The sequence below is a fragment of the Lepidochelys kempii genome, chromosome 20 (genome assembly GCF_965140265.1).
Source record: "Lepidochelys kempii isolate rLepKem1 chromosome 20, rLepKem1.hap2, whole genome shotgun sequence".
NCBI lineage: Eukaryota > Metazoa > Chordata > Testudines > Cheloniidae > Lepidochelys > Lepidochelys kempii.
In genome coordinates this window covers 1,762,658-1,786,390 of record NC_133275.1, presented here as the reverse complement: position 1 = coordinate 1,786,390, position 23,733 = coordinate 1,762,658, and the positions used below count along the sequence as shown (strand labels likewise).

The 23,733-nt window shown below is 66.9% G+C and overlaps 1 protein-coding gene across 6 annotated transcripts in view; it reads left to right on the top strand.

The window, feature by feature from the left end:
* KMT2D (lysine methyltransferase 2D) overlaps positions 1-23,733 on the top strand; it is a 50,058-nt gene that overhangs the window by 5,272 nt on the left and 21,053 nt on the right. For 4 of the 6 annotated variants that reach the window (XR_012155750.1, XM_073318945.1, XM_073318943.1 and 1 more), the window contains exons 2-32: positions 1,006-1,084; positions 1,963-2,080; positions 2,439-2,656; positions 4,401-4,510; positions 5,219-5,381; positions 6,001-6,166; positions 6,427-6,541; positions 6,995-7,149; positions 7,441-7,577; positions 8,107-8,226; positions 8,461-9,431; positions 9,921-10,034; positions 10,647-10,757; positions 10,906-11,010; positions 11,372-11,553; positions 12,884-13,048; positions 14,528-14,637; positions 14,752-14,799; positions 15,396-15,611; positions 16,256-16,399; positions 16,633-16,749; positions 17,015-17,139; positions 17,332-17,521; positions 17,753-17,833; positions 18,825-18,929; positions 19,607-19,771; positions 20,296-20,380; positions 20,587-20,831; positions 21,257-21,330; positions 21,454-21,504; positions 21,792-23,549. Coding sequence is in view for 5 of the 6 variants with exons in the window: in XM_073318945.1 (XP_073175046.1) it covers positions 1,036-1,084; positions 1,963-2,080; positions 2,439-2,656; positions 4,401-4,510; positions 5,219-5,381; positions 6,001-6,166; positions 6,427-6,541; positions 6,995-7,149; positions 7,441-7,577; positions 8,107-8,226; positions 8,461-9,431; positions 9,921-10,034; positions 10,647-10,757; positions 10,906-11,010; positions 11,372-11,553; positions 12,884-13,048; positions 14,528-14,637; positions 14,752-14,799; positions 15,396-15,611; positions 16,256-16,399; positions 16,633-16,749; positions 17,015-17,139; positions 17,332-17,521; positions 17,753-17,833; positions 18,825-18,929; positions 19,607-19,771; positions 20,296-20,380; positions 20,587-20,831; positions 21,257-21,330; positions 21,454-21,504; positions 21,792-23,549 (6,513 nt within the window). In the remaining variant the exon portion in view is untranslated. The remainder of the gene's footprint in view (positions 1-1,005; positions 1,085-1,962; positions 2,081-2,438; positions 2,657-4,400; positions 4,511-5,218; positions 5,382-6,000; positions 6,167-6,426; positions 6,542-6,994; positions 7,150-7,440; positions 7,578-8,106; positions 8,227-8,460; positions 9,432-9,920; positions 10,035-10,646; positions 10,758-10,905; positions 11,011-11,371; positions 11,554-12,883; positions 13,049-14,527; positions 14,638-14,751; positions 14,800-15,395; positions 15,612-16,255; positions 16,400-16,632; positions 16,750-17,014; positions 17,140-17,331; positions 17,522-17,752; positions 17,834-18,824; positions 18,930-19,606; positions 19,772-20,295; positions 20,381-20,586; positions 20,832-21,256; positions 21,331-21,453; positions 21,505-21,791; positions 23,550-23,733) is intronic. The other 2 variants (XM_073318947.1, XM_073318946.1) reach the window with 2 other exon arrangements.

Here is a 23,733-nt window from a genome sequence, read left to right as displayed (position 1 = left end):
AAGTGGGCAGCTGGGGTTGTGGGAGCAGGCAGGGGGTTCCGAGTGTGGGAGGCCTGTCCGGTTGGAACGAGGTTCCTGTGAAATGTGTGCTTGGAGCAAAGCATGCTGGGATCCCCCCCGCCCCCCAGTTTGTCTAGTCCTGCTTACTTTAGCACAAGCCAGACCTCCCCAGAACAGACCCTCCGTAGGGCGCACGCTGGTCGTTCTTGTGGTGCTGGCAGGGGGCCTGTCTGATCGCCCTGGTGACGGAGTCCTGCCTCCAGTTGCCCCGCCAGCCTGGCCCTGCAGAGCCCCCACTGGGGTGGGAGAGGAGCTTGCTCTCCATGGCCCGACTGCTGATGCGCGGGGTCGGTTCTGATGGGGGGTGGGTGTTATGTGATGAGCCCAGTGGGCACCATGAGTTTGCCAGGGCTCAGTACACATACGGGCGTCTCTCTGGGCCTTGTCTGGCGCTGACGATGCCCCAGCGGGGGTGGGGACAGCCCCGCTGGCTCTTGGCAGGCGAGTGAAGGGGTTGGGGCCATGTTTGTGGCTGGGAAGCCTGTCATGTCTCTGCCCTGGCTGTGCTCCCTCTAGCTAAGCAGAGAACTGCAGACTCCAGGCTTGTGGGGTGGCACTGCCCCAGGCAGGCCTTGGGGTTTGCAGGTGGTTGTGAGCTGACCCCTGTGGGGTGGGAGCAGGGAGGGGGCTTGGCTAGAGGTTCCTGGCCTGCTGGAGGCTGTGGGGCTGGTTTCTGTGACGTGGGCCCTTTCCTGCAGGGAGCTGGGCTGAGACCTACCCCACTCGAGCGGCTGTCCGGTGGGAGCGATGCCTGCGGCTGCTCTTCAGGGCTGGGGCAAGTGGCTCTATCTCACGGCGCAGGGTCTGTGCCAGCAGCCGAGGGTCTGGCGTGCCAATGGGAGGGGGGCTGGGGTTAGGTCAGAGCTGGGGGCAAACGAAGGGCACGGTGGGTGAGGCCCCGGCCGGTGTTAATGAGCTGACATGTCCCCTCCTCCCTGGCTGCAGGTCTCTCAGGGAGGGACGGCAGGAGACGGGATGGATGATCGGAAACCGCCCAGCCAGGCCAAAGACTGTGAGGTGCCAGGTGAGTCCGGGGCATGGGGGTGGAGCCAGATGGGGCCTTGCTGGGGGCACCCATTGCAGCTCCCTGCAGGAGCCGCCTGGCCTGGAGGCTGTTGGCTGCCTCAGGCCATTGCCAAGGGCTGCAGTGTGGCATGGCACAGGAGTACGGCCCATGCCTGGCCAGACGGAGTCACACCCCTCTGGGGTGTTGAGTTTCGGGGCCACACGTCCCCCCCCTCCATCCCACAGAAACAGCCAAATTGGCTGCATTTTACCTGGAGTTTTGGGGCATTGTTACATGGGAATTGCCAGCTCCGATGTGGCTCCGGCTTACCTGAAACTCCTTCCCCTAAAGAGTGGGGTCGAAAGGTTAGAGCTGGGTGGGCTGGGAGCCAGGACTTCTGGGTTCTATCCCCAGCTGTCTTGTTTGATCTTGGGCCAGTGCCTCAGTTTCCCCATCAGAGCAATGGGTCTGAAACTGGCCCAGTGCAGTAACCAGGGGGCAGCGGTGAGCCGTGGGCGAAGGGCCTGGAGGGGGCCGATGGATGAATGATCCACGACGTGTAGGGGATGTGGCTGGTGAAGCAGGTGTCTCACTAGGCATTATACAGTCCTGTTAGGGGCCCCGTGGTGCATCCCGGGCAGCTGCCGTGGCTGAAGGGGGGACGACAGGCAGCCGCCTGGTGCAGAGTCCTATGGGGTGCGGTTACAGGGATCCCCCAGTGGAATGGCCTCTGCTGGGTGAGGGGGATGCACTCGGTGCCCTGAAAACAGAGGGGCCACGCTGAGCCATGGCCCAGTTTGTGGCAGGAGTTGTGCCGGTGGGGGTGGGGAATCTGTGTCCCGGGGGTTGGGCACCTCCGCTGCTGGGATCCTGATGGGGCAGCTCCCCTGTTGCAGCCGACGGGGGCGCGTCTTCAGAAGAGCGGGGTGGCGCGGAAGGAGACCCCCTGAAGCCGCCGGAAGGGGCCCCCGCTGCCCCGGAACCGGAAGCCAAGGAGCCTCCCCAGGCCTGTGGGTGAGTGCTGTGGGGTGGGACACCTGCAACACTGAGAGCCAGGAGTTGGGTGCTGTGATATAGGGCAGGGAGCAGACGAGGGGAGTGGGTCCGCCCCACTCAAGTGATGCCCCCGAGGGGCCCAGCCCGGAGCTCAGGCCCCCGATCCCCTGTCTTGTAGGGAAGCCAAATGGAGCTGCCTGGTTGGTGCTGGGACCCAAAAGCCCAGGGGATGCTCTCTGCCCCCCAGGCGCGGGAAGGAGGGTGCAGGGGGACAGTGGAGGGGTTGAGAGGGGAAGTGACTGGAGGGGAGGGGAACGTGCTTCTGGGAGCCCCCCCGCCCTGCCCCCACTGACTCTGCTCTGGTCCCTGCCCCCAGTGCCCTGCCCAGGCGCTGCGCCCTCTGCAACTGTGGCGGGTGGAGCTTGCACGGGCAGCGGGAGCTCCAGCGCTTCGAGCCAGCGCCTGACTGGAACCAGCGTCTCTCCGAGCTGCCGGACAGCAGGGGCCCTGGCGAGCCTCGAGCCCCTGGGGACGCCCTGTCCCTGATCGGCTTCGCGGAGGGGGTGTCGCCAGGAGAGCTCTTCGAGCCAACGGGTGAGCAGCGCGGGGCGAGCGTCTTCAGCAGGCCGCGCAGAAGGGTGGCCCTGCTACCCCCCCCCCCCCAGCCCTAGGCTGCCTCCGGCCCCCCTGCTCTGCTGGTGCCCCTGCTACCCCCCCCCAGCCCTAGGCTGCCTCCTGCCCCCCCAGCTCTGCTGGTGCCCCTGCTACCCCCCCCCCCAGCCCTAGGCTGCCTCCTGCCCCCCCCAGCTCTGCTGGTGCCCCTGCTACCCCTGCCCCCCCAGCCCTAGGCTGCCTCCTGCCCCCCCAGCTCTGCTGGTGCCCCTGCCGCCCCCCCCCCAGCCCTAGGCTGCCTCCTGCCCCCCCAGCTCTGCTGGTGCCCCTGCCGCCCCCCCCCCAGCCCTTGGCTGCCTCCTGCCCCCCAGCTCTGCTGGTGCCCCTGCTACCCCTGCCCCCCCAGCCCTAGGCTGCCTCCTGCCCCCCCCAGCTCTGCTGGTGCCCCTGCTACCCCCCCCCAGCCCTAGGCTGCCTCCTGCCCCCCCAGCTCTGCTGGTGCCCCTGCCGCCCCCCCCCAGCCCTAGGCTGCCTCCTGCCCCCCCAGCTCTGCTGGTGCCCCTGCTACCCCTGCCCCCCCAGCCCTAGGCTGCCTCCTGCCCCCCCCAGCTCTGCTGGTGCCCCTGCTACCCCCCCCCCCAGCCTTAGGCTGCCTCCTGCCCCCCCAGCTCTGCTGGTGCCCCTGCCGCCCCCCCCAGCCCTAGGCTGCCTCCTGCCCCCCCAGCTCTGCTGGTGCCCCTGCTACCCCTGCCCCCCCAGCCCTAGGCTGCCTCCTGCCCCCCCCAGCTCTGCTGGTGCCCCTGCTACCCCTGCCCCCCCAGCCCTAGGCTGCCTTCTGCCCCCCCAGCTCTGCTGGTGCCCCTGCCGCCCCCCCCCAGCCCTAGGCTGCCTCCTGCCCCCCCAGCTCTGCTGGTGCCCCTGCTACCCCCCCCAGCCCTAGGCTGCCTCCTGCCCCCCCCAGCTCTGCTGGTGCCCCTGCTACCCCCCCCCCCAGCCCTAGGCTGCCTCCTGTCCCCCCAGCTCTGCTGGTGCCCCTGCCGCCCCCCCCCAGCCCTAGGCTGCCTCCTGCCCCCCCAGCTCTGCTGGTGCCGCTGGTGCCCCTGCCGCCCCCCCCAGCCCTAGGCTGCCTCCTGCCCCCCCAGCTCTGCTGGTGCCCCTGCTACCCCTGCCCCCCCAGCCCTAGGCTGCCTCCTGCCCCCCCAGCTCTGCTGGTGCCCCTGCTACCCCCCCCCAGCCTTAGGCTGCCTCCTGCCCCCCCAGCTCTGCTGGTGCCCCTGCTACCCCTGCCCCCCCAGCCCTAGGCTGCCTCCTGCCCCCCCAGCTCTGCTGGTGCCCCTGCTACCCCCCCCCCCCCCCAGCCCTAGGCTGCCTCCTGCCCCCCCAGCTCTGCTGGTGCCCCTGCTACCCCCCCCCCAGCCCTAGGCTGCCCGTCCCCAGCTCCGCCGGTGCCCCCAGCACTGGGCTGTCCGCCCCCAGCCCTAGGCTCTCTCACCCCCTCGTTCTGCCCATGCTCCCCCGGCCCAGGGACACAAGTGCAAAGGCTGCTGTGGACCTCGGGCATCTCCTTCCTTTTCAGGTGCTTTGTCCGACCTGTGGGGCCCCTGAGATGGCTCGGGGGAGGGCTCCCCACCCGCTGGGCAGAGTTCTGGAGAAGGAGAGCCGGGGGGGGGGGGGGGGCTCCTATCCTGACCCTGTCCTCCCATTAACCCCTTGCCTCCCCTCGCAGGGCACTGCTGGGCCCACCACTGGTGTGCGGCCTGGTCGGTGGGGGTGCAGCTGCAGGCCGGAGCCGGGCTGAGCGACGTGGGCAAAGCTGTTTTCTCAGGGATCTCGCAGGTGAGGGGAAGGGGGTGAGCAAATGGGAGGGAGAGGGAGGGCCTGCAGGCCCCCTGGCATTGGGGCGGCTGTGGTCGGGTAGGCGACCCCTTGGGCTGCGCTGCTGTGGGATGTCTGCCTAAGCCGACTCGACCCAGTGCCTCCCCTGGGAGGGGAGACCTCTGAGGAAGGTCTGGGGCTCGAAGCAGGGGGTGGGGGACATTCCCCCCTGCCAGCCCTGGGGTCCCAGTGCTGCCACGGGCACCGCCCTCCAGAAGAGGTGTTCAAGCGAGGCCCTGCCCCTGGGGCTCTTGGCACAAACCCTGGCCTCCTGGACAAACACCCAAGGGGTGTTTGCATTCACCTCCCTGATTTCCCACTCACAGGCTGCGCCTGGCTACGGGCTTCTCCTTCACTTCCTGTCCTAAACTGCCAGGCTGTGAATCAGCTGCCCTGCTCCCCTTGGGGGGGGTGTCTGCGTATCTGTGCTGAGTGAGAGCTCCCTGTGCGAGCAGCTGCCGTGCCCCACCCCGGGGTGGCTGCATCCCAGTCCCAGCTGAGGGATCCTTGCCTCATGTTGCTTCGTAGCTGTTAAGCAGGTGCTGCACCCCACCCCGGGGCTGCGTATGGGGGCTGGGGGCTCTCGGGGATCGCCCCGGAGGAGCCGAGCCGCGACAGCGTCCATCCAGCCGCATCTCTAACCCGCGCTGGGGTCCCTGCTGCTTTCAGAAATGTGAACACTGTCGGAGGATGGGTGCTACCATTCAGTGCCACTCAGAGGGGTGTCCGCGGCAGTACCACTTCCCGTGCGCGGCGGCCAGCGGCGCCTTCCAGTCCATGAAAACCCTCCAGCTCCTGTGCCCGGAGCACGTGGCCGAGGCGGTGCAGATGGGTAGGTGCCGCAAGGGCCCCTGGGCAGCGGGTGCTGCGGGACGTGAAGAAGGGCACGGACAGGGGCTGCTTGGGCACACCTCTGCCGCTTGGTTGGTGGAGTTTTGGAGGGGCTAGGGACTCCTGGGAACCTTAAGGGGCTAGGGGGGAGCAGGGTCTAGTGGTAAGAGCAGGGGCTGGGGGCCAGGACTCAGGTAGGGGAATGGGGTCTAGTGGTAAGAGCGGGGGCTGGGGGCCAGGACTCAGGCAGGGGAATGGGGTCTAGTGGTTAGAGCAGGGGCTGGGGGCCACTACTCAGGTAGGGGAATGGGGTCTACTGGTTAGAGTGCGTGGGAAGGGGCTGGGAGCCAGGACTCCTGGGTTCTCTTCCTGGACCTGTCACTGCTGTGATGGTGGAGCTGGGGGTTCCAAGTGGATGTTGGTGAGGTGCTGTGAGATCCTTGGGGCGGGGGCTGAGGATGCTGCTGGCCGGGGGTGCCCTAGGGGGTGGGCAGAGCACGCGCAGGGGTTGGGGGCAGAGGCTGTGGGACAGGGCTTTGAGGTGGGGGGAAGAGGCTGGGCATCGGGCAGTGTGGGTGCAGGAGGGCTCGTTTCCCTGACTCCCTGCTCCCCACACCCAGAGGACTCGCGATGCATGGTGTGCGACGGGCCGGGGGACCTGCGCGACCTGCTCTTCTGCACCAGCTGCGGCCTGCACTACCATGGCACCTGCCTGGACATCCCCGTCACGCCACACAAACGCTCTGGCTGGCAGTGCCCCGAGTGCAAAGTCTGCCAAACGTGCAGGTAGGTGGCAAAACCCTGGGCATGGGCACTGTGTGAACCGCACCAGCCTTCCTGGTCTGGGGAGTGGGGGCTGGGAGCCAGGACTCCTGGGTTCTATCTCCAGCTCTGGGAGGGGAGTGGGTTAGAGTGGCGGGGGAGCTGGGAGTCCGGACTCCTGGGTTCTGTCCTGAGCGGCGCTCCTCTCTGTGGGGAGGCCGGGGTGGTGGCGCTTGGTCCATGAGGGGCCTGGGGCTTGTCTGAGGGCAGCGTCTTCCCTGCAGACAGCCTGGCGCGGACTCCATGATGCTGGTGTGCGAGGCCTGTGATAAGGGTTACCACACGTTCTGCCTGAAGCCGGCCATTGAGAGCCTTCCCACGGACTCCTGGAAGTGCAAGGTGGGCTCCACACCTACATCGCCTGCAGGGAGCGCCCCAGGGAGGCCGGGCCCGGCCGACTGCCAGGGCGGCATCTGCTCTGGGGCCCTGGCAGCTCGTCCCACGGAGCAAGCCCTGCTTTGCTTCACCTGATGCCAGCACCCCCAGCTGGAGTCCCCAGCGGGAAGGACAGGGACCCCAGGCTTTCCCAGGCCCACAGCCCCCATAACCCAAGGGGAAGAGATCTCTGCACAGCACCAACTCTGAGCCAGCCAGTCCCCACCTCCAGCCCTGGGGCCAGGTCAGAGCTGGGGCCACCCACAGGGGAAATGCCCCATTCCCCCCTCCACTGAGCCAGCCAGTCCTCTCTCCTGGGGCCAGATCAGAGCCAGCGTTCCTAGAGGGGGAAGGCCCCATGCCCCATTCTCTGGCCCCTGTGCCAGCCAGCCCCGCTGACTGTCTGTCTCCCTGCAGAACTGCCGGGTGTGCTCCGACTGTGGGTCGCGGCCAGCAGCGCTCGACCCCGGGTGCCACTGGTATGAGAGCTACTCGGTGTGTGAAGGATGCCAGCGGCACCGGAGCGCAGCAGGAGGCACCGATGCCGCCCGGTGCTGCCAGAGCTGCCAGAAGTGAGTCGCAAAGGGGTCCCCCCTGGCACCTGCATGGGGGTCCCTGCCGGGGGGGCAGGAGGGTCTGGGCCTGGCCGTGCCAGATAGCGCTCTCCCTCCCGTTATAAGCTGCTGAGCCCAGTGCTGCGGGTACCGGGGGAGGGGCCGTGGGCACCACCGGGTGGGTGTTCGGGGGTCCAGGGTGTGTTGGGGCCAGGGGAGAGGGCAGGATCCCTCCTCCTCCAGCACCTCTGGCCGGCCGGATGGGTCAGGGGCTCTCAGACGCTCCTCACGTGGCTCATCCCCCCCCAGGCCCTTGCCCCCGGATAGCAGTGATGCGGCAGGGGGTTCTGCCTGCCCGGCGTGTCAAGGGCAGCAGAAACACCCGCAGCTGGATGGGGCCGTGCCCCAGGAAGAGATGCCCTCGGGGTGTGAAGCCAAACCACTAGGTGAGCGCATGCCCTGCCCCACGCCGGCCCCACAGCATTGGGGATGCCCTGGCCCCAGCGTGGGCCTGTGAGAATTACCCCTTGGTGCCAGGAGTTTCCACCTGCCTCCTCACCACTGGCTGGGAGGAAGGATCCCTCTGGTGAGAGACAACAGTCCTGACGTCTATTCCCAGCTCCAACGCTGACCTGCTGCGTGACTTTGAGCCAGTCCCTCCACCCCATGCCTCAGTTTCTCCCCCTCTTTAAGCCAGCGGTCGTATTTGCCTCTGTCTGGGTGGCCCTGCCGAGAGGCTGGAGCTTGGGAGAGCCCAGGGAACGTGGACAGGTTGGGTGTTGTGTTGAGTGTCCCCAGGCTGGGCCCCCGTCCCCGGGGCGAGCCCAGGCAGAGCCCAGTGGCCCTGTGCTGCCTGCTAGGTGGCGCTGCTTGGCCTCTGGTTGCTGGGCGCTGCTGCTGACCCAGGGGGGTGGGTGAGGCAGGGGCTCGGGGGCTCCCCCTCCAACCCCCCCAACCAGCCATCCTGTCCCCCAGGTCCTGCTCCGGAGCCGGAGGAGGCGCCAGGCCCGGCAGCACCTGCTAAGGACGAGGCGACGGAGCCGACACCCCCCGAGATGGCCCCTGAACCGCCAGCCCTGCCCCCGGCCCCTCCAGGTGAGGGGGGTGCCCCACGAACACCCCTGGGGGCGGGTCTGCCAGCTCTGCCGTCGTCCGTGGGGAGGGGGAATGCGGGCCGAGGCCGCCCCAGAGCATTCTGGGAGTCGGGCCCTTTGCTTGGAAGGCTCCGAACTGCCGAATGAAGTGAGGCGCCTTTAACCCTCCGGGTGCTGGGGGCAGAGTGTTCTGCGCCCCCGTGAGAGTGACTGTCCCCCTTGATTCTCTCCCCAGACCCCGCTGTTGCTGCATCGCCCGCCCGCTCCGAGGAGCCGCCACCGGATGCCAAAGAGGAACCGGCCCCCAAGCAGCCAGCGGGACCCCCTGCCATCACCGCGGTCCCGCTGGAGCCTGCAGGCAGCCCCCAGCCCCCCATGGACAAGGAGCCTGCCTCCCCACCCCGGACAGAGACACCCCCCACAGTCCCTCTGCCAGGCTCCCCTGCTCCCCAGCTGGGCCCCCCACAGCCCAGGGAAACGATGGAGTGTGGGGAGGAGGAGGGGATGGACACAGCAGGGGGCGAGGCGGGGTCCCTGGCCAGCCCCGCCGGGGATGGTGCCCAGTCCACCCCAGCTGTGGCCCTGGGGCCGTTCCCAGGCTTGGCACAGCAGGAAGAGGAGGAGGGAGCCGCTGGGCCAGAGCAGGCGGGGGCCGGGGGGAGGTGCTCTCCCCCACTGAGTGAGGACGGGCTAGAGGAGAGCCGGGGTGGGGGGGACCCTGAGTCCAGCCAGACCCCGGTCAGCTTCACCAGCGAGCCTAAGGGGTCCCCCATGCTGCTGGAGCCTGAGGAGCTGGGCCCGGCCACCCCGATGGAGGTGTATGGGACGGGCGGGAAGCTGCTGGAGCGTGGGGAAGAGGGGGGCCCCGAGCCCCCCGTCCTGCGGCCCCGTCCCACCCTCATCAAGTCGGACATCGTCAACGAGATCTCCAACCTGAGCCAGGGCGACACCAGAAGCAGCTTTCCTGGCTCGGAGCCCCTGCTGGGCTCTCCGGACCCTGAGGGCGGGGGCTCTCTCTCCATGGAGCTGGGCATGACCTCCACCGACATCAGCCTGCAGAAGGACGACGCCGGCTCCCTGCCCCACTGCACCGACTCGCTGGCTGAGACGGACGACTCGCTGCTCTTTGAGCCCGGCACTGGGGCCAAGGGCGAGGGGGAGAAGGGGCGTCGGCGCAGCTCCCCGGGGCGCTCCCGCGTCAAGCAGGTAACGGGGGGACCGGGGCACGGGCAGGTAAGGGGGGACATGTGGGCACAGGGTGTGGCAGGGGCACCAGGATGGGGGGCTTTCTCACTGTCCCTGCTGGGATCGGGCCTGGCTCTGGGCACCCCTTCACCACATGCTCCCTCCAGCCCCCCGTTGTGCGCCACCCCACCCTGGTCTGACACCCCACTGCCAAGCTGTGGGGCAGGGAGGGGAGCACTGTCTCCATCCCGAGTCAGGCTGGCCCCTGCACCCCACCCTTCCGCTGTCAGCGCCATCCCCCGCTGGCCGTTTTGCTGGGGTGCAGGGTGGGGGACAAGTGGGAATGGGGCAGCCCCCATGGGTCCCGCGTGCCCCCCCCCACGTGAGTCCCAGGGGCTGTGCCATCTCCTGGTGCCCCCTGGAGCGGGCGGGGGGCCATGCCAGCTGGAGCAGGTCCCTGGCTCTGGGAAGCCTGGGTGTTGCTGTAACCCCCCCTCCCCTTGGCCCTAGGGTCGCAGCAGCAGCTTCCCAGGGAGGAGGCGGCCCCGAGGCGGGACCCAGGGGGGCCGGGGCCGGGGCCGAGCTCGGCTGAAGTCGACCACCTCGTCCATTGAGACCCTCGCGGTAAGGCTGGGCTGGGGAGGTGGTTCTGCATCCCTGCGTTGCCCCCCCGGCCCTCGGAAGTGGCTGCTGTGGAGCCCCTCGCTCCCCAGGGTGGGATCTGTGGGGGGCCCAGGCCACTCCCGATGTCTGGAGCATTGTGCTTGGCGAGTGACCCCTAGGAGCGTTGTGCTGGTGGGCTCTGATTCCCCCTCCCCGTGTCTTAAACCAGAGCTGGTAGCCTCTCCATCGGGCAGTCGGTGGGATTGGTTGGGTGTGCGGGGGCTGGCTCAGATCCCAGGCCGGGAAGACTGGCTGGCTGGGGGGGACATGCCTCCAGGGGGCTCTGGGTCTGATGAGATCCAGGGTAGGAGTGGGGACAGGGCCTTTCCCCTCGTGGGCTGTGGGGGGCTGCAGCGCAGGTTTCGGCACATTGTGCTGTTCTGCTCTTTCTCCCCCAGTGTCTAAGCCAGGCCCCACTCCAGCCTTGCAGGGGGAACCTGGTGCTTCCGTCTCCGGCTCAGCTGGCCGGATTGGCCCTGACCGGCGCCCTTGGGGTGCCTGGCTCGGTCCGGGGGTGGGTCCGTGCCTGCTCCAGCGGTGACGTGTTCTCACCCTGTCTCGCCTGCTCCCCAGCTGGCGGATATCGACAGCTCCCCCAGCAAGGAGGATGACGAGGAGGAGGACGACACCATGCAGAACACTGTGGTGCTTTTCTCCAACACGGACAAGTTCGTTCTCATGCAGGTAGGGGAGCAGATGGGCCCCCCAGGGAAGGAGGGGGTTCCGGTGAGGGGAGGAGCCAGGTTCCGGGGGGAGGAGCCGGGTCCCGGGCTCGGCCGGGGGGCTCTGTGTGTGTCTGCCCAGCCCCCCGACGTCTGTCTCTCCCCGGCAGGACATGTGCGTGGTGTGCGGCAGCTTCGGGCGCGGGGCGGAGGGGCACCTCCTGGCCTGCTCCCAGTGCTCCCAGTGCTACCATCCCTACTGCGTCAACAGCAAGGTAAGGTGGCGTGGGAGGAGCTGGATCCCCCAAGCCCTAGTCTGGCCCTGGTGCACCTTTGGGAGCAGCTCTCCTCCTGCACCCGGGTTCTCCCGTCAGCTGCCATTGCACATGGGCCCCAGTGCCACTGGGCCCCTTCCAGCATGGGTCTGGGTCCCTACGGCTGGTCCCACAGGCTGCGTGCCTGGCCCTTGGACACTTTCCTCTCTGCCCCAGCAGAAGTGCTCTGAGCTGGGTCCGGTGCCACGGGCAAGGGTGTGACCTCTGTGCCTATTGATCCTCCCCGTCCCTGCGCCAGCCCTGCGGGGGGCGGGGCTCCCCTCCCTGCCCCCTCACAGTGCAGCCCCGCTCTGCTCCCCAGATCACCAAGGTGATGCTGCTGAAGGGCTGGCGCTGCGTGGAGTGCATCGTCTGCGAGGTGTGTGGCAAGGCCTCGGACCCCTCGCGCCTGCTGCTTTGCGACGACTGCGACATCAGCTACCACACCTACTGCCTGGACCCGCCGCTGCACACCGTGCCCAAGGGCGGCTGGAAGTGCAAGTGGTGAGCGCCAGAGCCGGGGCCCCGACCCAGCCGCGCCACGGGGGAGCCTCCTGGGCAGCAGCGATTCTGGGCTGGAGCCAGGGCAGCCGTGGGGCTTGCCGAGGGCGGGGGGAGCCTGTTCTGACCCCCGACTTGATCCATCTCTCTCTGTGTGCAATGGGGCCTGGGCCTGGGGTGGGGTGCAGTGCGGCATGAGACGGGCAGTGTGTGGGGGGCTCTCGGTGGGGTGGTACAGGCCAGTAGGGGTGCAGTGCGTCGTGAGACGGGCAGTGCGTGGGGGGCTCTCGGTGGGGTGGAGCAGGCCAGTAGGGGTGCAGTGCGTCGTGAGACGGGCAGTGCGTGGGGGGCTCTCGGTGGGGTGGAGCAGGCCAGTAGGGGTGCAGTGCGGCGTGAGACGGGCAGTGCATGGGGGGCTCTCGGTGGGGTGGAGCAGGCCAGTAGGGGTGCAGTGCGTCGTGAGACGGGCAGTGCGTGGGGGGCTATTGGGGAGACGGGACAGGCGGTAGGGGTGCAGTGCGGCGTGAGACGGGCAGTGCGTGGGGGGCTATTGGGGGGACGGGACAGGCCGGTAGGGGTGCAGTGCGGCGTGAGACGGGCAGTGCATGGGGGGCTATTGCGGGGACGGGACAGGCCGGTAGGGGTGCAGTGCGGCGTGAGACGGGCAGTGCGTGGGGGGCTCTCGGTGGGACGGGAGAGGCCGGTAGGGGTGCAGTGCGGCGTGAGACGGGCAGTGCGTGGGGGGTTATGGGGGGGACGGGAGAGGCGGGTAGGGGTGCAGTGCGGTGTGAGACGGGCAGTGCGTGGGGGGCTCTCGGTGGGGCGGGACAGGCGGGTAGGGGTGCAGTGCGGCGTGAGACAGGCAGTGTGTGGGGACTCTCGGTGGGGACGGGAGAGGCGGGTAGGGGTGCAGTACGGCGTGAGACGGGCAGTGCGTGGGGGGCTCTCGGTGGGGACGGGACAGGCGGGTAGGGGTGCAGTGCGGCGTGAGACGGGCAGTGCGTGGGGGGCTCTCGGTGGGGACGGGACAGGCGGGTAGGGGTGCAGTGCGGCGTGAGACGGGCAGTGCGTGGGGGGCTCTCGGTGGGGACGGGACAGGCGGGTAGGGGTGCAGTGCGGCGTGAGACGGGCAGTGCGTGGGGGGCTATGGGGGGGACGGGAGAGGCGGGTAGGGGTGCAGTGCGGCGTGAGACGGGCAGTGCGTGGGGGGCTCTCGGTGGGGACGGGACAGGCGGGTAGGGGTGCAGTGCGGCGTGAGACGGGCAGTGCGTGGGGGGCTCTCGGGGCGCCAGGGGGTGCAGCGGGGGCTGGTGCTGACCCCTCTCTCCGGTAGGTGCGTGTGCTGCGTGCAGTGCGGGGCGGGCTCCCCTGGATTTCACTGTGAGTGGCAGAACAACTCCACGCACTGCGCCCCCTGCGCCAGCCTCGTGACCTGCCCCCTCTGCCGGGCGAAGTACGTGGAAGACGACCTGCTCATCCAGTGCAGGCATTGCGACCGGTGAGGCCCAGCCCCCTTTCCGCCTGGCGGAGGTCGGTGGGGGGGCTAGCCACGCGGCTGCACACAAACGGGGGGCAAACGTTTTGGCCCGCAGCCCACATCGGGGTTGCAAAACTGTACGGAGAGTTGGGTAGGGAAGGCTGTGCCTCCCCAAACAGCCTGGCCCCCGCCCCCTGACTGCCCCCCACCCCCTGACTGCCCCCCTCAGAACCTCCAACCCATCTAACCCCCCCATTCCTTGTCCCCTGCCCCTGACTGCCCCCTGGGACTCCACTCCCTGTCTCCAGATTGCCCCAACCCCTATCCACACACCTGCCCCCTGACAGACCCCCCGGGACTCGCACCCCCTATTCAACCACCCTCTGCTCCTCATCCCCTGACTGCCCTCTCCCGGGACCCCCCACCCTTAACTGCCCCTTGGGATCCCATCATCCAACCATCCCTGTCCCTTGACTGCCCCCCCGACCCCTATCCACACCCCCACCTCCTGACAGGCCCCCCGGGACTCCCACTCCTCCCTGTTCCCCGTCCCCTGACTGCCCCCACAGATCCTCTGCTCCATCCAACCTCCCTCTGCTCCCTGACTGCCCTGCGGGACCCCCCGCCCCCTTACCATGCTGCTCAGAGCAGCAGGAGCTCGCTGCCCGGCTGGAGCCAGAGCGCAGCGGTGTCACTGCGCGGGAGGGGCTGGGGGCCGGCCTCCCCGGCCGGGAGCACAGAACAGTCCCGCGGGCTGTAGTTTGCCCACCTCTGTCCTAGGGGGTCCGACACCCCAGCTGGTGTTTGCCCCCTGGAGCCCTTGCTTCATGCAATCTGCGGCTGGTCCCTGGACCTGGGAACAGCCTCTGGGAATTCTGGGACAGCTTCCAGTGAAACATGCAAATGGCCAACACAGCTCTCCTAATCCTTGCTCCTTGGGCTATTGGGTTAGAGACAGGATCTTATCCACACTGGCACACATCTTCTCAGCTCGATATGGCACCATTAGGGTTCAGAGTCAACAGCCTTGGTGAGGAGTCAGGTCAGTTCATGCCTCCAAGAGTTACTGTTTCAGGCTCTCTGCAGGCTGTTGGATGGCTCATATTTTTTTTAATTTTTTTTTATTTTTTTGAAAGGTTTCTGAAAATATAAGGGCCAGAAAGATGTAACCGATCTGGAGCAGGGTTCTGCCTCGGGGGATGCACACGGGGCTGTGCTCGGGGCCCTGCCCCTGCCGCAAGAGGGTCTAAGCGAGAGACCAGACTTGATTTTATTGAACGGGTCCCTGCACAGCTCCCTGTTTGGGGCTGGGTTCCCCTGGTGGAGATCAGCTTGTTCCTTGGCGTCCCCAGGACAGGCAGCTTGGGAGGGTTCCCTGGAGCGCTCGGGGGCTGCCTCCGGGAGCAGAATCAAAGGGAGTTCCTGAGCCAAGCGCCTTTCCCCTGGGGAGGCCCCGGGCCCCATGCTGCGCCCCGTCCCTTACCCGTCCCTGTCCCCCAGGTGGATCCACGCAGTGTGCAGCAATCTCTTCACGGAGGAGGAGGTGGAACAGGCAGCAGACGAGGGCTTCGACTGCAGCTCCTGCCAGCCCTACGTGGTCAAGCCAGTCGGTGCGTCCATGCCTCCCCTGCGCCGGGAGGCAGGTGCTTGGGGCAGCAGGGACTGGGCGGGGGGAGTGGGCCGGGGACTCAGGTGGACTCACCGCTGTCTGTTTCCCTCCCCAGTTCCCGTCGCCCCCCCAGAGATCATCCCGGTGAAGATCAAGGAGCCGGGTAAGTATGTGGGGAAGGGGACACGCTCTCCACTCCGTGTGACCGAGCTGCACTCGCCGCCCCACTTGGGGGGTTCCAGTGTGTGCCCCATCCCCCCGAAGGGCCTCTGGCTGCACCGGGCTCCCAGCTCTCCCAGCTGGAAGGAAGAAGCTGCCATGGGGGCTCTGAGCCCTCCCAGAGCTTGGGACGAGTCGGTCTCGCTAGGGTTGTATCACTTTTTTCCCAGGGAGGGGTGTGCTGCAGAGGCCAAGGCTCCTGGGTTCATTCCCGGCTCAGGGAGAAGAGTGGGGTCTCGCGGTTAGGGCTGGGAGCCCGGACTCCTGGGTTCTGTTCCTGGCTCGTGGGGGGTGGGGAGGGTTGTGGAATCCAGTAGTTGGAGCAGGGGGTCAAGGAGTCTGTCTTGCCTTGAAGAGCTCACAGTCTGAACGGGCTAGACGAAGGGCACAGAGAGGCTCAGGGGCTGGCCCAAGGTCTCCTAGTGGGTCAGTGCAGAGCCCGGAATAGAACCCAGGCATCCTGACTTCTGGGCCAGCCTGCAAGTGGAGAGCGTGTGATCCGTAACTCTGTTGTCTGGCCCTGCCTCCTTCCCCCCACAGAGCCCCAGTATTTCCGCTTCGAGGGCGTCTGGCTGACGGAGACGGGCATGGCCGTGCTGCGGAACCTGTCCATGTCCCCTCTGCACAAACGCAGGCAACGCAAGACCCGGCTGGGCCCCCTGAATGGGGAGGGGGGCCTGGAGGGCGGTGACCCCCTGGGTGCGGACGAGAAGAAGGATGGGGATCTGGATGCGGACGACCTGCTGAAGGGTGAAGGTGCGCTCCCCTCGTGTGGCCCCTGCTCCCCACTGCCGGCTGGCGCGGGACGCACGCATGCTGCTGCCTGCTGCTTGGGCTGCCAGGCCTGGTCAGCCCCTCGAGCCCACCGAACCGAGGGCTCTTGCCGTGCCCGGGAGGGCAGGCCTCGGCTCGGTGCCTGAGGGCGTTGGCACTGTGGTGGGTGGGTGGGAGGTGGCTGCAGCTGGGATCCTCCGCACTGGGGCGCAAGGGGGACGTATACATGTGCAGGGAGGGGCGTGTGCGCGGGGGGGTGCAGGTGAGAGAGAGGGACGCGCTCAGGGAGGGGTTGGCACGTTGGCAGAACTGCGTGGGGTGGGGTGGGGTGGGGAGAATGTTGCTGGGCCCAGCTGGGTGGCTGTTGGCTTTCAGGGGCCCATGGCTGGTGTGGGAGGATGCACCAGAGAGAGGGGTACCCCTCTGTCGCTGATGGGCTGAACTGGCTCCTCCAGGGTCAGTGTCGTGGGGAGAAGGGGCGCAGCTTGGCGAGCAATGTGTGGGGCTGGGTGTGGGAGTGGGGGATACACGGGGTCTGGATTGTCAGTTGACTTTCCCTCTGCCATAGTGGGACTGGGGGGCATGAGGGAGTCCCGCTCTAACGTCTCTCCCCCTCCCGCGCGCAGGGGGTGTGGAGCACATGGAGTGTGAGATCAAGCTGGAAGCTGCTGCCAGCCCCGACCGGGACGGGGGCGCCGATGTGGACTCGGGGAAGGGGCTGGAGGATTCGGAGGAGTGCAAGAAGAGGAAGCGGAAGCCGTACCGCCCCGGTGAGTACTCCTGCACCAATCCGTGACAAGGGGACGGCTAATCAGCTGGGCTCTTCCGGGCCTTGTCCATGGTGACTGACGGAGGCGTCCCGCCGAATCCAGCCCATCAGAGCTGGGGCTGGAGGGTGTCGGTTCCAGCATCTTGTGCCCTGGGCTCTGTGCAGTGAAACCCACCGGCTAAGCAGGGCTGAGGCCTCCCTCTGTAACCCCCCAACGCTCATCTTCCCCCACAGGGATCGGCGGGTTCATGGTGCGGCAGCGGAAGTCCCACACCCGGCTGAAGAAGGGCTCAGCGGCACTGGTGGAGGCATGTCGCGAGGTGCTGAGCGCCGAGGGGCACCCGGAGGACGGTAGGAGCCGCGTGCGCCCAGGCAGTGCCTGGCCCTCTTGCATTAACCTCTGTGTCGTGGGGTGTAGCTGGGACAGAACAGCCCCCGCCCCAACCCTGAGTTCTGGGATCTCATGGAGGGAGGTGGGGCTGCACCACAGCTTGTGCGGGGAGGCGATGGGGAAATCCCTGCCCAAGGCAGGGCTCCTTCCAGGAGGGCCCCAGGTCTCCGGGGTTCTTTACTCCCTCCTGGGGAGGGCGGAAGTAACAGAAGCTGCTGTCCACAGGGGCGCCGGCGGAGATCCCAGCGGAGGGCGCTGCGGAGCAGGGTGCCACGGAGGTGGACGAGAAGAAGAAACGCAGAGGCAGGAAGAAGAGCAAGTTGGAGGATATGTTCCCTGCCTACCTCCAGGTAAGCCAGGCTGTGGCGGGACAGGGCCATGTCAGCCCCTGCTGCTGTGGGCAGAGGGGAGGGGGAGGGGAGGGTGGGGGAGCTTCATTGGGCAGAGAGGTGGGGATGGGGTCTGGCTCCTCTGTTAACTCTGGTACGTGTCCCCTGGCTTCCTCCCACCCCCTCCCGTCCCCTTCCCCACTCCTTCGGCAGGAAGCGTTCTTCGGGAAGGCGCTCATGGACCTGAGCCGGAAGGCCCTGCTGGCTGCGGGGGGTGTAGGGGATGGAGCTGCCTGCCCCCCCTTTGGCCAGGGTGCTCCCAGACCAAGGGTGGACCCTGGGGTGCCCGGCACACTCCAAAAGGTGCCTGGAGATGGGAAGGAGACCCCTGCCCATCTGAAAGGTAAGGGGGCTGCAGAGATGCCCTTGGCTTCTGAGCGGAGGTTGGCAGGGTGCAGGGCTGGCCGGTGGGACTTGGCTTGGTGGGGAGGGATCTGAGGGGCTGGGCATGGTCACCTGGACTGGGGGCGGGTAGTGCCAGGAGCCGGAGATCACCCTTGCCAAGGGGCTGGCGTCACGGGAGGGAGGGGCCGTCTGCTGGCTCAGCGTCCCCCTCCTGTGACACCCCCCCCAGGGGACAGCAGCATGGACAGCAGCACCCTGGTGGCCCAAGAGGAGGACCCGAAAGGGGCGGAAGCGAAGGCCGAGGACCCAGGTGAGCACCTCCCACCGGGCTGGCCCGCGGGTGGGGAGCGGGGGCTGGGCGGGGGCTGGTGTCCGGCCCGTGGCTGGGGGGTGTTCCCTGTGGGGACGGGACTCAGCACTATGGCAGGCTGGTACAGAGTGCTGGGGGGTTATGCAAATAGAGTGACCCTCTCATTTGAATATCTGAATATGCAGGACTCCATTTGTATAACCTCCACCATGGCTGGAGCTCCCCATCTTGTTGACCAACTCCCCTGACCATAGAGATCCTGTCTAGAGTGTACTCTCCAACCGGCCCGTGGCCATAGAGCTGTGCCACTCTATCCATCATGGCTAAGCACTCTAGCTACAGCTCTATGGCTGTGGGCTATTATCTAGGCAGGCTGCATCTATGGTCAGTCCTGGAGGACTCCGGAGTCTCTATGGTTTGGAGTCCTAGAGTGATTCCCCCACCTTCAGAACCATAGAGATGTAGCCTAGAACATCACCCTCAGTTCCTACTCTTTTCAGGGAAGGAGGGTGCTGAAAGGGGGGGACGGACTTCCAAGCTCCCAGGTCACGACCCTGGCACGCCCGCCCCCGATGGGGTGGGGGTGGGGGTCACGACCCTGGCACGCCCGCCCCCGATGGGGTGGGGGTGGGGGTCATGACCCTGGCACGCCCACCCCCGATGGGGTGGGGGTGGGCGTCACGACCCTGGCACGCCCGCCCCCGTGGGGGTGGGGGTGGGGGTCACGACCCTGGCACGCCCGCCCCCGTGGGGGTGGGGGTGGGGGTCACGACCCTGGCACGCCCGCCCCCGATGGGGTGGGGGTGGGGGTCACGACCCTGGCACGCCCGCCCCCGATGGGGTGGGGGTGGGGGTCACGACCCAGCATCCCCATGGCATGTCTGCCCCCATTGTGTGTGGGGTGGGGCAGGAAGATATCTGCAGCGGCACACCCCCTGGCCTCGGGTGCTGAGCTGGGGTGATGTGGGTGGCGTGTGCGTTTGTCTCCCAGGGGCAGAGGAGCCGAAAGGTTCTCCGGATCCTGGGGACAGCGAGAAGCCGGCGACGCCCGGCGAGGGTGCTCTCAGCTCCGACCTTGACAAGATCCCCACAGAAGGTCAGGCTGCCGGACGTCCCCTCACACCTCCCTCGGTTCCGTGCTGGTGCCAGCCGGGGCTGGCAAGAAGGGCAGAAGCGGGAGAGTTAAACCAGGGCCCCAAGCTGAGGGGGCCTCCCAAATGCCTGTCACTAGGGTGAAATGGGAAACATGTGCTGGGAAATAGCAAACATGTGCTGGAGCCCACAATGGGTCTCGACAGCCTGGTGCCAGCTCCCCCAGAGGGTGACATGGGCTATTCCCAAAGCAAGGGACTTGCCAAGACCAGCTTCCCAGGCTAGTGGCTCAGTCCTGTGCGGGATCCCTTTGCTCCCCTTTGCTGAAGCCCCTGGTGGTCCGAGGAGACCAGTTCCCGCAGCTTGTTGCATAGTACAGCTGCCAATCAAGCAGAGGATGGTGGTGACCCTGTTTTCTCAGCCTGAACCAGGTGCCATTTTATCTGGTTCAAAAAGGCTCTGAGAGGAGGTGGGGTCTAGTAGAGTAGAAGGGACCCAAGAGTCAGGACTCCTGGGTTCCTTTTCCAGCTGGGCAACTGGCGTGCTGTGTGAGGGGACGTCTTGTCCCTCAGTTTCGCCCTGGAAGATGGTGAGTTTGGAACGGGGTGGATCCGCACACGGGGCATGAGGCCATGCAGCTCCCCAGCCCTGTGCTCATTCTGATCATCCCTCTTCCCCCAGAATTGCCCAAGATGGAGAGCAAGGACATCCAGCAGCTCTTCAAGGACGTGCTGGGCTCTGCCGAGCGGGAGCAGCAGCTGAGCTGCGTGGCGGCAGGGATGGAGGCCAGCATGGGAGGGCGAGACGCCAACCGGGCACAGCTCTCCCAGAGGCCCTTCCTGCAAGGTGACCTGTCTGTCCCGTGTGGCGAGTGTGGCTGATAAATTACAACACCCTTCCAAAAACTCCTGGTGTGAAAGGGCTGCTCTCGGGACCGGTTGTGAGAGGGAGGGCCATCAGGGGGTGCTGTCTGTTACGCCAGGCAGGACACAGGAGAGCAAACCTGGGCGTGTTCGGCGTGCCCCATTTCCAGCCCCTTGCTGTGCAGCCTGGTTTGAGCAGAGGCAGCACCATCTAGGGGCTGGAGGACAGCATTGCGGGACCGGACTCCTGGGTTCTGTTTCCTGCATCGATGTGTTGTGTGATCTGTGGGAAGGTCACCCCTCTTGTGCATTTATTGCACATGGTGAAACAGAGGGTGATTCCTGGGGGAGGAGAGAGTGGTGTTAGGACTCTTTAGGAGCTAGGCATTCACCTGGCTTGGCTCTAGGAGCCCTCTTGGGGCAGGTGGGAGGGGGAGTTGGGGATGGGGAGGCTGGCTCTGACTCGCATTGCCAGCTCTCTGCCACGTGGTTTGCCTTCCCTCACAGGGAGTGTTTCTCTGGGCTCTCTCTCCTCCACTGTCCCCATGGAGTCCTACTCAGGAGTCTGCCAGTCCCCATTCCTCGATAACAGGTATGTTGGTGCGTGCCAGGCGGGCAGTGCTGGTGCCCTTGGGAGAGGCAGGGCACGGGGTTCTTCAGGAGATGGGGTGAATGCGGGTCCCTAAGGCGCTGGGGGCTGCTTCAATCCAGGGGCTGGAATCTGTCCCAGCTGGCATGTGCCCTGGGCTTTGCCCGCAGCCCTGGTGACTCAGGCCATGTGCTTTTTCCCCGGTGTAGGGAGAGAAGTGGCTTCTTCAGCCCAGACCACTGCGAGCCCGAGAGCCCCTGGGCCAGCAGCTCGGCTGCCACCACCCCCTCCACACCCACCACCCCCACCACGGAGGGTGAGGGGGATGGGCTCTCCTACAACCAGCGGAGCCTACAGCGCTGGGAGAAGGATGAGGAGCTGGGCGAGCTGTCCACCATCTCGCCCGTACTCTATGCCAACATGAACTTCCCCAGCCTCAAGCAGGATTACCCAGGTAGGCAACTGCTCTCGCCCCTCTGGCTGCCCCCTTCGGGAAGGAGGGATGCTCAGTAACCAGCCTCTCTGGATCTCAGTGGCCGAGTGAAGGCTCTTACCCATAATCCTCTCTGGTATGAGGGCACTGAGCCCTTTCTCCTATTGCGGGAAGAGTTCCTTGCGCATAGTCCTCTTGGCATGAAACTTCTGTGTTGGCTAAGAAGCTCCTTACCCAGAGAGCTCTCTGGCGTGAGCCTCCATTGGCTTCACGAAGCCCCTGGCCATGCATCTTGGGGAGCCCAGGCTGGAGGGATGTCCCCACACCTGCCCTGACCCGGCTGGGGCTTGGGACATAAACCCCGGATGCTCCAGAGACTCCAGCCGGAGGCTGCCATGGCTAGTGATTTGGGGCGATCGTAACCTCTGTCTCTGTCCCCCACCCAGACTGGTCCAGCCGCTGCAAACAGATCATGAAGCTCTGGAGAAAGGTCCCTGCCCCGGACAAAGCCCCCTACTTGGTGAGTTTCCTGCGTGGGCCCGCTCCCCACTGCGGGCTGTGGCCGGGGAGCGTGACCTGCTCGCGGGGGATCGACAGGGAGTCTCACAGCCCAGCTCTGAGAACTGATTGTTTTTTTGTGCAGCAAAAGGCCAAAGATAACCGGGCGGCTCATCGCATCAACAAGGTGCAGAAGGTACGTGCCGGGGGAGAGCGTTCCGGATGCAGGCAGGAGCCTTGTGGGGCTCCTCTCTGTCCTTTCTTCCTCTCGGGGACCCAGACTGGGCCAGGGAGGAACTGGAGCAACTGGCCCCTCCTCTGACTCTGCCGGATCCTCCCTTCCCTGCCCCATCCCCGTTTCACAGCCCAAGGTGGTGGGTGGGTGTGAGGGGGGGGGAATCTGACCTGATGCCGTCTCAGGCTCTCTGCAGTGCAGAGAGGATCCCCTGGCAAGCTGACCCCCATCCTGCGCTCTGTCTGCAGCAGGCCGAGAGCCAGATCAACAAGCAGACCAAAGGGGAGGTGCTGCGCAAGCCTGAGAGACCCGCGCTGCACCTGAGGATCCCGCCCCAGCAGGGGGCGCTGCCTGGTGCTGCGGGGCAGCCTGTCTACATCAACAGCCCGCTGGCCCTGCCTGGCTCCACGGACGGGTTCCTGAAGTCCCCTGCTGGCGCCGAACCGGGGGCCGAGTCCAGCGAGCTCTCCCTCAAGCTTCCTTCCCAAGTGCCTTCGCACGACCCCTACAGCATGGCCCCCACCTACCCGCTAGAGCCCCGCTTCCCCTCGCCCCTGGGCCAGAGTCCCACTGCCGGAGCTGCCTTTCAGCCCTTCCCCACACAACAGCAGCAGCAGCTCCTGCCCACTCCCCGGCCGGCCCTGGGCCCCCAGCCTCCGGAGTTCCACCCCACCTCCCCTGGACCCCCCCGGCACCAGCCCTCCACCCCAGACCCCTTCCTGAAACCTCGCTGCCTCAGTGGCTCTCTGGACAACCTGTCGGTGCCAGGGAGCCCTGGGGCCAGGCCCCCCGAGCCGCTGCTCTCACCCCCTCCGTTCGGGGAGCAGAAGCGGAGCCTGGAAGCTGGGGGGCTGCAGGTGAAGAAGGAGGAAGGGGGCCCGGGAGTGTGTTCTCCTGGCTACGTGGCTGCCATGGGCTACGCCGATTCCCCGTCCCACCTCTCCTCCGCCGAGCTGAAGGCGGCCGACGTGTTCAAAGCCCCCCTGACCCCACGGGTCTCTCAGGTAGAGCCACAGAGCCCAGGGCTCGCGCATCCGCATCCCCAGGCTCTGGCCCCCTCACCTCCCAGCCACCCTGACCTCTACAGGCAGTCGCCCTCCGTGTCCTGCTACTCGGACCCCTATGCCCAGCCCCCCCTGACGCCCCGGCCACAGCCCCCCGAGAGCTGCTGTGCCCTGCCCCCCAGGTCCTTGCCTTCCGACCCCTTCTCCCGCGTCCCCGCCAGCCCACAGTCCCAGTCCAGCTCCCAGTCCCCCCTCACCCCCCGGCCACTCTCCAATGAGGCTTGCTGTCAGTCACCCGTCACCCCTCGCTTCCAGTCCCCCGACCCCTACTCCAGACCCCCCTCGCGCCCCCAGTCCCGGGACCCCTTTGCCCCCCTGCACAAGCCCCCGCGGCCCCAAATGCCTGACTCCGGCTTCAAATCAATCCCAGTCTCCCACAATCCCCCAGCTGGCGGGGGCTTCCCTCCAGCCCAGCCCAGTGACCCTCACTCCAAGGGGCCGGGAAGCCAGCAGCCCCCCTTTGCCCGCTCCCCCGGAGCCAGCGTTTTCCCTGGCGCCCCGGCACAGATGCGGTTCACCTTCCCCCCAGCTGTCTCGGAGACCCTCAAGGGTTCCCCCTCCCACCAACCCCACGGGATGAACAGCCATTTCGCCTCTAGCCAGCCCGTGGGCAAGCCCCAAAGCACCAACTATGCCTCCTCGCCCGGCTTCCACCAGGCCGGTAGCCCCCTGGGGCCTGGCAACTGCCCTGCTGAAACCTACAGCCTCTCTCCCCTGCGTCCCCCCTCGGTGCTGCCACAGCAACCCCCCCACCCCCAGCAGCAGCAGGACAGCTCCCTGACCTACTTGCCCCGAGCCGGGATGGTGCTGCCAGCTGACAAGCGGGACGAGGTGGTGTCGGGGATCTCTGCTCTCCCCAGCCGGGAGCTGCCTGAGCTGCCCGTCAGCCAGGAGGGCACCCTCGGCAGCGTCAGCCAGTCGGAGCTGGAGAAGCAGAGGCAGGTGAGCACTCCGCTTTCTCCTTAACCCTTGGGGGTGACTTGGCTTTGGGGGCACTGGCTCGGGGCATCCTTGAGCACAGACCAGGTGCACGGCGAATCAGAGGTCGAGCTGGGACTGCTGGCTCCCAATCCCCCCTGCTCTAACCACTGCACCCCGCTTCCCTCCCAGCGCCAGGCACAGGATG